The 11,775-nt window shown below is 27.5% G+C and overlaps 1 protein-coding gene across 1 annotated transcript in view; it reads right to left on the bottom strand.

Moving 5' to 3' along the window:
- The window catches only part of ACYPI47960 (uncharacterized LOC100574281), an 11,354-nt gene extending 6,064 nt beyond the window's left edge, over nt 1-5,290 (bottom strand). Inside the window, 2 exon segments of the mRNA NM_001246058.1 lie at nt 4,893-5,009; nt 5,110-5,290. Of these exon segments, the coding sequence (NP_001232987.1) occupies nt 4,893-5,009; nt 5,110-5,200 (208 nt within the window). The 5' untranslated portion in view covers nt 5,201-5,290.
- Nucleotides 5,291-11,775: the final 6,485 nt, after the last annotated feature.

The following is an 11,775-nucleotide window of genomic DNA, read 5'->3' as shown; positions in this document are numbered from 1 at the left end:
TCCATTATTATCTTTATTTTTTAAACTTTTTTATTGAAGTTCCGATAACGAAAATATAAAAACGATATTGCACGGCCAAAGTTCTCCTTTTTATGTGGTGAAAATGTTGTTTCTTAGTTATGACTGTAGCTTTCTCGGGTATTTCCCGCGCAAAACAGTTTTTGCTATGCCATATACGTGTGTAAGACGGAGACAACAAATGCAGGTGAAACGTCCTCTTAAGTTATATTTGTTTAAATATGAAATAGAATCAATTTTGAATTATTTACCTAATCCTGTACCTAATAGGTAATATTTATATCTAAAGGCGGGATCCCACGACTCGTGTATTTGACGAATATTTGGTATTCGTAGATACTCGCCGAGTAATGGGAATGGAGTACTTTGTACGAATATTCAGTATTCGGTATTCGTTATTCGCCACCTTCCCGTCGATTGTCGGTAACTTGACGATTATTCGTGTATTCGTCGATATTCGTCAAATACACGAGTCGTGGGATCCCGCCTTAATAAGTGAGTACCTATACACTATACGTATACATTTAACAATTGATAGATTTGTGACTTAGATAGGCATAAACATAAACCATTCGAGATGATCGACTCCAAGAAAGTCTCCAACCAAAATTAAAATTAATTGCAGCTATAATTGAATTCAAGTATCTAGATTCTAGGTATCTATTTATTGTTATTTGTTATAAAAATAACGACACTTGATTATTCTTGATTATCTAAATATGTGTCGAGAAGAACAAAAAATATTATCCTTTTTTAATTTTTAGATGTTTGAAGATATCAAAACAATAATACGTATTATTTGCAAGCTAATAAATATAATATAAAGTAAAAAAATGTTCACTTATAAATATATATAATAAAAGTATAAAATATAAAATATAAAAGATTTACTAGACATGAAATAATTTTCAAAATATTTTAAATATTTTGGTTCTATTTATTGATATTTTAATTTTAGGTTTTTTCGTTTTTTTTCGATAAAGGGATGATAATTTAATAATTATTGTTGTTTTTGGGGAAAAAGGTTGTAATTTAATATAAGGTTCTTCGTAACTTGTACCAATTAAGAGCGTCGGAGCCGGCGTGTTTTTAGTCATGCCCTGGAAAATAGTCGGATTACGTGCATTTTTTTATTATTTAAAACATTTTTCAGGTTGGATTGAAGACCAATTTTTAAAATGTTAACTATAGAAGCTAAAATACAGCACAATATTTCTTATTTTTCAAACATATTTTTCTAGCAGTAAAAGTAAAATGAAAATTCCGGCTTTTATCCGACCTGAAAAAGTTCTCATCTTTTAAATAAAAAAAATATCAACATTCGACATATTAATGAGGCATGGGAGTTTTTCGTGTGAAGCCAATTTTGTTGATATACCTAATACACTGTATAAACCTCCCTCCCCCTAAATAGGTATTGGGCAGTAGATTAGTGAAAAAGTATTATAATTTATAGTTAAGGTAGCAACTGAAATATAAAATATAATTTTCAAATTTTATAGAATTGCGGAAAATGTGGAAAACCGGCACCAACACCCTTAAGAAAAATCGAAAATACTTGAACATAAAGTTTTTTTTTTAAAGGATTGAAAGTTAAAATGTTTACAAAAGTCATAAGATTTGTAAAAACATTCAAATTGTTTTGAAGTTAAAAATGCATAAAATATTTTATAGTTAGACCTAAGATTTAAGAATGTAATACGAGGTTACAAAAGTTTTACTTTCAAACATAGTAAAGAAAAGTTTAATGGTAGGTATACACTATACACGATAAATTCAAAAATATTTATTATGATTGTTCAAAATGGTTTTTTTATTCAAATGAAGGACGTTTTTATTTTTTTTTTTTTTGTAATTAAGTTGAAACTATTAATCGTTGCTGCAGGGACTTAAGACTTTTAAACATTGCGTAATTATTACCTTTACAAGTGATCCACTCGCCATCTACTGTAGGTACAGTGTACCTATATATACACTGTGCAGCATGTACAGCAGTGAGCAGGCTGCTGAGTGGAACTTTTTATAATTACATTTAGTATTACGTTATAAATATGACTAATTAATTTTACAGTTTTATATATGCATGGGAAATAGAATTATTTATAATTATTTACATACAAATTACTAGAAGCGAGTGATAAGAGAACTATATTTTGCAATAACAATAAAGAAAAAAGCAGGTAAGTGGATGTCGCACTGCGGTACAGTAGGTTACAAGTGGGTCATTGTATAATGGATTGTATTAGACTTGAATTCAATGATATAATATCATTGTATAAGAAAAACGATTCCGAGCGGAGACGGTTTGTCAGTCTGGATATTTTATATTGTTATTATTTATTATAATATTATGTATAAGTTCAATAAATATTATACCTAATATTATAATTTTTTATTTGTTTCTATGGTGATAAGCAAAGCGTTAGAAATTAAAATCCCATTTTTAGCGTTTTTTCGTAATTTTTCTATGGTTTTTCCCGTGGCATTAAATAACTATTGATAAAATCGAAAAATGATCTCTCTAAAGTACCATATTGATCCAATTTCCTAAAAGATAAAGTACTATATGTTGAAATCGAAGCACTCCTTCTGGTAGAAATTTTGTATACAGGATATAAAAACAAAAAAAATAAATAAATAAACACCATTGTAAAACCACTAGCTTTCTCGCTCCACTCAGAATTTAAAATTGTCTTTATCTATAAAATATTAATTATATACTGTCATCTCATTCAAATAGGCTCATATTTTACAATTTAAGTACTTAAAAAACAATGTATTTATAAACTGTGTATTAATAGCTTTAATGCTACATGCAGATTCTTTAGTTGAGTTATTTAAAATTAACCTAGTAAATGTATAGATAGGTATATTTAAAAATGTAATAATGATAATGTAATAAATGTATTCTGTACAACTATCAAATATTTGTAATTTCTATTATTTATCAGTAGCGTACACAAACAGTGGGAGGGGGGTGTTCAAACCCTCTGGTATTTTTTTACTTTTTATTTATTTTTTTAGATGTAATACCTAGATGTATTAAAATTTAAAATTAATACAATTCAAATAATATTTTTATAATTTATACATAATATACATTTTTTATATAACTTCTAACATTGAAAATATTTTATACCTACGCCACTGATATCTACGCATACAATGTGGTTAACACATACTTACGTACCGACCTAATAATATATTAAAGTATAATGATTTATGTTTATTTATTTATATAGATAACAGTCCTAAAATCAACTAAAGAAAATTCTGCCGTAGGTTTCTTTTTTTAATGGTTAATACAAATCAATTCAAATCGATGGTTAAGTTGTAAATAATAGAATTATTACATATATTTTTTTATAGTATTGTGACAATTTTCTTTAAACTTATTATTCATCTGCAATAAAATATATGTCAACCATGCACGGAAGGGATGACATACATCAGCAATTTTCAACCTTCTTAGTTGTATGGACTACCAATTATGTAAAAAAAACTTTGAGGCCCACTTACCCAATACGTATACTGCAGATATAAAATATAAACACACACAAAATATAAGACGATAGAAGAAAATATATAGACGGGTATAAAATCATATAAAATTCTTGATATCATTGCAAATTAAAATTGTCTTACCCTTGCAGGCTTAGACTCTCAACTAGTTTCCGTGGCCCAGTATACCACATTGCCAGCGGGCCACAAGTGGGCCTGGCCCATGGGTTGGAAATTGCTGATAAACATTAATATAGACTAGCCTACCTATAGTATACGTCCTATACGTACCACAATGAATAATTTTTAGACCATGGTTAAATATTATTTTACTTGATAAAGCGTGTATATTAATTATTATATATTAGATACATATTATTATAACATGTTATTTTTCTATTTTAAGCGTAGTCGGATTTTAAAACGTTGGAGAAAGGTATTTCAATGATTAGGTACGTATTACTATAGTATGAACTGTACTTATATTAATTATATTATATTATTAAGGTAGGTCATAGGTACCATCAAATTTGTAAAAGTAGGTTCTGTGATTATATGTACCTACCTATTATATTGTAAATTTGAATTAATTTCCGTAAAACATTTAATAACTGAGAAACTCTCACTCGAATTTTATTTTGAACTATGTATATTTAAACATTTTCAAAACAATTATTCATTAATTAGCTTACAATAATATAGATGGGTTTTAATTTGAAAAACAGAAGATTGCATCTTCACAAGACACTCTTAAAGTATTTAATACAAAAAATATTAAAAAGTATAAAAGCTTGAAATCATGGTCTTGATGTATGTTCAAAAATTCCAAAAATCAGAATTTTAATACATTTATTATTAAAAGAATAACGAGGGTGAGCATGGTTGATGAATTACTCTGTATATATTTTACGTATAATTTGACGATAGAACAATGCAGTTTATAATAAACTGCAGTAGGTACCTATTCATTATTTCTACACGTCATATTATTAAAAATATTTTGGTAAACACATTACATAGATACTTGTCCCAGTAATAAGAAACCAGCGTTATCTTATGTAGGTATATATTGGGTTATTTACTTATATTATAAATATGCGTTTCATGTGTTATGTGCATTCTGCATTCTGCATATTGTACGGTGAATGCACTGTTGATTCTGGAATCAACCAGGCCTACATAATATTATGACGTATGCGTTTCCTGGTGTTTTATACAGATAGGTACATTATATAACAATATAACATATACCTATGCAAGTGTCCCAAGTACCTAACTTCCTACCTACCAACATAATATCAAGCCAAGTTTTTGATATTTCCTATTATTGTGTTATAGTAGGTAGCTATTTAAAAAATATTAATTATACATACTGGGTTTATATTTGAATGCGATAGACGCGTTCACGGTTTGTGGCAATTCGCATGCTTGGTTGTCTAAAGCTTCAGGACATGGATCAATAAACACATCATATACATCACAATTAGTATCTGAAAAAAATAAAAGAAACAGTAAAACAGTAAGTAATAAAAACGGAGTAAAATCTGATAATATTAAAATTTATAATTTGTTATAATGCAATATACTCACTCCGGCACATGCGAAAGTTTTTAATTTGTTCGGCGTTCACTACACTTGCAGCAAGCATTAATCCTACTACAGTTAACACGAAAATCGCCATTGTGTCACGGAATCAGTAACGTACACTTAAGACTGGCACGAGAAAACTTTGTTGTCAGTACATGTGGTTTGGTACAATTTATCGTACTGCGATAACCCGTGGTGAGGTTATCGTTTATATATAGAGCTCAACATTTTTTTTCATGTCAAAGTGGGGGCTTAACCAATTCATTTAAATTTATATGTCATGAATGTATCTATGTGGATATACATTTTACTGGTTAGATATATCAAAATCAAACAATACGAAGCGTCAAGCGTGTTTATCGTTTATACTGTATTGTATATATACTTACATAGTTATTTATTATTATGTTTACATAAACAGTATACGCTGTACACAGATTAAATATTTATTCAATATTTATTATAAATTAAGTCGTTAAGTACCTTGCAGAAGACTTACCAACATATTGGCCAGTTAAATCAATAATATTAAAACACGAATGTACCTACCTATAGTCCGGTATATTAGAATTGTAATTCCATGGTTCCGAAACGTCCGAATTGATTCCCGATTCGTTACAAAGGGTGTATCCGAATTGGTTCCCGGGTTATTACTAAGGGTATATCCGAGTTGGTTCCGAGTTCCAGGATCAAAGCATTTTAAATTTTTCTTCCCATTTTATACAGACTTAGGGCTGTACACATAATATTATGCAGATATGGTTAAAAATTATGATTTTTGTAATAAAGCTACTCTTATTTTTAAATAGTCATGCTAGAATAATGAATAATATTATAATAATAAAAATAATGTATTTTTTGTGTTTTAATTTAAAATATAAAATAAAATGTAATAAAATAATAAAATATCTTTTTAATTCATCCATTTTTTTTCTAAGTTCTAAATAGTCATGGTAGAATAATAAATAATATTATAATAAATAAAAATAATGTTTTTTTTTTTTTATTCAAAAGATATTTTATCTTTTTAATTCGTCTATTTTTTTTCTAAGTTGTGTGTATTATTAAGGTAAAAATGTATAACAAACATTTTTATAAACTCTAATCTATTTATTTCGTTATTTTCGTATCTGTCCATTTCTGTTTTTATATATATTTCCTTATTTTGGATTTAAGATTTTGTAGTTTCTTTATACTTTGCAATTTTACAAATGTTTCAATTCGAACTTCTATTAATACATCGATGAATTGAAAGATGTTTGGAAATGCGGAATAGAAGCAATTACTGTTGAACTTGCTGTGAAATAATTCACAGCAATTAGTTGTTCGTTCTATACTACTGGTATATTCAGCCCACATTGTTGGTGGAAATGAGCTATCTTTTTCAATATAATTGTCTAGTATATAATCAGAGAATTCTTCGGTTATTCATGGGTTTTAATTTGGGATGTCCGATGTCATTAATCAGTTTTAATGACATCAAATCATTAGTATAGCAATCTTTAACTTCTTCCAGTGATAATAACGATAGGCCAAAAAACAATTTTAATGTTTGCCCTATTTCGGAATCGTTATTTTTAAATTCCTCTGAAAGCCCTAATTGTTGTATCTTCCTCCACCATGATTGGCCCAAGTGAAACCGACAACCTTTTAATTGAGATAAAGGTCATACTTCGGAGATTGCTACATGAATGTCTCTTTCAAAGTCAGCATATAGTTTATCCAGATTTAAATAATTTTGTATTATACGAAAAGCTTTTGTATACGTATCACTTGTTTTATTTGGAAGTAAAAAAGAAAACTAGAGGGACATAGTAGTTATTTTTTACAACGTGAATTGAAAAAAGTTGGAAAAAATCTTTGGACAACTTTTAAAAGTACCGTCAATAAATACAGATTTCATCTGACGTAATACTAGGCCTGCGCGATTATTTTTTGATAAAACCGATTATCAATATTATAAGTTCTAATCGATTTTTCCGGTTAATCAAATATCCGATTAATCAATCGATTATTGAATTAAAAAACCGATTAATTTAAAAATAAATAATATGGTAATAAATTATATGGCCCTAAATTTAGTCCCTAAAAATTATTTTCTATAAATGTCAATGAAAAATTATTTAACCGGTCAAAAAGCTTAAAAATGTAATACGTAAGTTTTTATTATACCTAAAATATTAATAATACATAGGCATCATGGTTATTTTTTATAAACATTTTAAGTTCAAAGTTCGTCAAAACCACAGTTAATTTGTAGTTCAAAACTTATAAAATATTAAATGTGTATAACTAAGACTAGACAATTTAATACAAGGTCTTTCATACAAGTAGTTATTTTACCGAAAAATTACAGATAATTTATGAAAATTGGTATGCAAATACAATATTTTTTCAAAAATGAATTCATTCTGGTAAGACATATATGAAATGGGAGGGGGCTTCAGCCTGTTAGTCCACCCCTGCGGACGCCACTGTATATGACACTCAGTGTATGCTGTGGAGTGTATTATTTATGTTTATAACACGATGTAGAGAAGATATCTTCTCTACATCGTGGTTTATAATTATACGTTATTAATACCAACAATGTCAGTCTCTGTTGAACATAGATATCACCCAAAATGTAGATAACATACAACACAACTTCCAACCATTTTTATAAATGGTAGACATAATTATAATTAAACTATATAAAGATATGGACGATACAGTACAAAACGGTGTTAACATAGAATTTATTAAGCTACAGAATATTAATTACCTATCATAGTATTGAGTACATAGTAGTAAAATTCGATCTTCAATTGCTTATAAAAAAAAATTGTGCCTATGTTTATTTAATATTTTTCAACTACTATTGTAACAATAGTCTTGTATTAAATTTTCACTTTTTTACCCATCAAATAAAATTTTATAGATATTTATAGAAAAAAAAAACTAAAAAAATTTAAAACTGACAATGGCCGTAAACTGCTCAAAACAAGTTAAAATATTTTGAAAATTGTATCAAGTATAAGAATTGATAAAATAAACATTCAGTGAAAATTTCATGTATCTACAGTTATTCGTTTTTGAATTACAACAAAATAAGAAAATCACTACATGATAAATCGAATGAATATCCAATGTTGTAAAAATTTGAATTTCAAACGCTCGATGTAGCATACTACAAAAAGTGTGTCGTATACGAAATTTAAAAGTGTGGTATTCTAATAATTAAACCTTTATGATAATATTATGTATAATTTTATATCTTCACATTTTTTTTATATTTTAATGGTTTTTTGCCAAACCACATTTTAATTATTATCTACATTCTACACAGACACACAGTAAACAATATTTTGTGTTGTTACGCCTTACACTCTTATTATAGTTATTATTATAAACTATTCACTGTCATTGAGAGTAGCTATTTTCATTATTACCTGCTTAGTAGTGAACGGTGGTATATTATAGTATACTAGTGCTCTAAGTGTTTAACTAGAAATAATTTAGATTTGACCGATTTGAGACTATGTGTGTAGTACGAAAATGTAGATATTTTAGGAACTGGGACCCTCATATAATGGATATTGGATAGTCAGAATTACGAATTTAGATTCTGAGCGGAGTGATGAATGTATTGATTTTACAAAGATGTCTGTTTTTTTTTTTAATTATTTTTTTTTTGTGTCTGTGGACACGATACGTGGTCGAAATAATGCTTCGATTTTCAACTTCAGTATCTTGTTTGATGGGAAAGTGAATATTGTTGGTGAATTTGGGAGGTAAAAATATAAAATTCCCAGTAATTTTCAAAAGCGCCGTTAAAAACCAAAAAAAAATTAAGGAAAAACGGGAATTTTTACGCAAAATCGACTTAGGTTTTTGGTGTAACTTTAAAAAAAATGACCTTAGATACATGAAATTTTCACTGGTTGTTTATATTTGAATTTTCTATACACGATAAAATTTTCAAAATATTTTGATTTGTTTTAAACTGTTTAGGGACATTTTAAGTTTCCTATTTTATTAGTTTTTTTTTTCTATGAATGACAATAAAACTTTATTTGTTGGGTAAATATACTTAAAAAATTAATAGAAGGCTCCTACTATATTGTTACATTGACATTTGAAAAATATTAAAAATCCTTAGTCACAGTTTATTTTTTATAAGCATTGAAAGTTCAAAAATTGACAAAATATGGAAAAATCATGAAAATTAGCAAATTATTTTGAGTATAATTCATAAAAATTTCTCTTTTAAAATCTAAGATTTTAAAATGTAATACAGGTTGCTTATAAGATTATCTACCTTTGTAAAAAAAGAAACGTCTACCGGAAAGTCAAATTACATTTTTATGAGCGTTTGAAATTCAAATTTTTACAACATTGGATATTCATTCGATTTATCATGTAGTGATTTTCTTATTTTGTTGTAATTCAAAAACGAATAACTGTAGATACATGAAATTTTCACTGAATGTTTATTTTATCAATTCTTATACTTGATACAATTTTCAAAATATTTTAACTTGTTTTGAGCAGTTTACGGCCATTGTCAGTTTTAAATTTTTTTAGTTTTTTTTTTCTATAAATATCTATAAAATTTTATTTGATGGGTAAAAAACGGGAAAATTTAATACAAGACTATTGTTACAATAGTAGTTGAAAAATATTAAATAAACATAGGCACAATTTTTTTTTATAAGCAATTGAAGATCGAATTTTGATAACATTTATCAAATTTAAAATTGAATAATTATTTTGTAATTAAAAATGTATAAAATGTTGAACTTTTATATCTATAAGGATTCAAAATTAAAAACAAGATTCGACGTAAGTAGTTAATTCTGTTACCAAAAAATCTAAAAAAATATATTTACACAGTTTATTTTTATAGTCATTTTAAGTTCAAATTTGGACAAAATTACATGTTAAAAAACCTAGAATAACTATTTTGGTTATTTTGTTGTGATTGTATTATATTATTTGTTTGGGTTCATGAAACTTTTAAAGTATACTATTATATATCACGGTGTTTTGATGTATAACACGATATAAGTACCGATTGGATATTGTAATATGATTAATTTGGAATTTATTATAGGTACCTATTATAGGTCAATTTTTTTTTAATACCTTAGATAAGTATAGGTATAATATGTCTTATACCTAGACTGACATACAGTCTCCACTCAGAATCGTTTTTCTTATACAATAATATTATATCATTGAATTCAAATTGAATACCAACCATTATACAGTGACCCACTTGCAACCTACTTTACAGCAGAGCGACATCCACTTGCCCACCATTTTAACTATTATTACTTATTTGGGAGTTATGATGTGACTATAACTTTTTTATGTGATATGCCGATATCAATATGTGATCACGAATATAAAATAACCAATTTTTATTTGAACGGATTAATTGATCACTAAGTTATATAATATTATGAATTTGAATACTCGTGAGAACAAACAGTACCTATTTTACAATTCAGAAAATCATAATTATTCATAATTGGGATATATGTATTATCCCACATATAATGATTGTAAAGGGGGACGGAGTAGCCGATTGGATTAAGGCGTCGATGGTGACTAGCTCCGTCACTGGTTCGAACTCGGCTATGAGTGGCATTTTTCTTCGGGCAGCCACGGTATCCGAAGAGAGAGATTGCCATCCCCCACCTGGGCATGGCAGATACCTACGGGTGCCCAATTAAAAAATCTGCCACAAAAAACACACACGTGTTCAAAACCTACAGACCTTCCCCACAGTTCCACTGGTTAATGACCTCAGTTGTCGAAGTCTCAACTAAAAAAAAAATGATGAAGAATATAATGTGCTTTCAATTTAACTGTCAATTTAATCTCCTCATCAAAAACAGATTATTATTATAGCTTAAACATTAATACATTACATAATATATGTACGTAATTAAAAATACTAATTGTACTTATTAGTTATTATATCAATTATTTTATGTAAATTGCATAAAATGAATTAATGCGATAACTAACGACTAACGACAAAGAATTAAATACAATATAACATTGTTGGTCAAAATAAATTGAATTGTAAAATTTTCATATGCCTAACAATTAACAGTAAAAAATGTTGGTCTCATATGAAAAAAAGAAGTGTGTATCGCTCAGGAAAACTTCTTAAATGGTATAGAAATCTATACCTACAATTTAAAATAATAATATGGTCTATGAGCATATTTAAAATTATAATTTGAATAAATTTATTATTAAAGAAAAAACGAGCTTGAGCATGCTGGTAAACCCCTCTCTATATTCTCGTATTTAATTTTATTAACTGACACAATTTGAATTAACATGTGTTCCGGACGTAGTAAGCATATAAAATCTCGTTTCCAAGGAAATGGTGAGCTAGTATTAAACTATAATTTTTTTGTATTTAATCCCGAGTTATTATAGGTCCGTTACCCCAGTACCACCAAACTAAAAATCACAGTCAAAATGTATCCTATCGATTGTTATTTCATTTGTACACATTTGTAATCCTACTTAAAACATTTGTACACCTCCTTAAACTCTGGAAAATTTTTGAAAATTTTTGACTGAAAATATTTTTATGTTGGTACCTATTAAAAATAAATAATTATTTTAAACATTTGTAAAATATTGAAGAAATTTCGGGGGGGG

This window comes from Acyrthosiphon pisum, chromosome A1, assembly GCF_005508785.2.
Source record: "Acyrthosiphon pisum isolate AL4f chromosome A1, pea_aphid_22Mar2018_4r6ur, whole genome shotgun sequence".
Lineage (NCBI taxonomy): Eukaryota > Metazoa > Arthropoda > Insecta > Hemiptera > Aphididae > Acyrthosiphon > Acyrthosiphon pisum.
The sequence above is the reverse complement of the archived record's forward strand: the minus strand, read 5'-3'. Positions and strand labels throughout refer to the sequence as shown.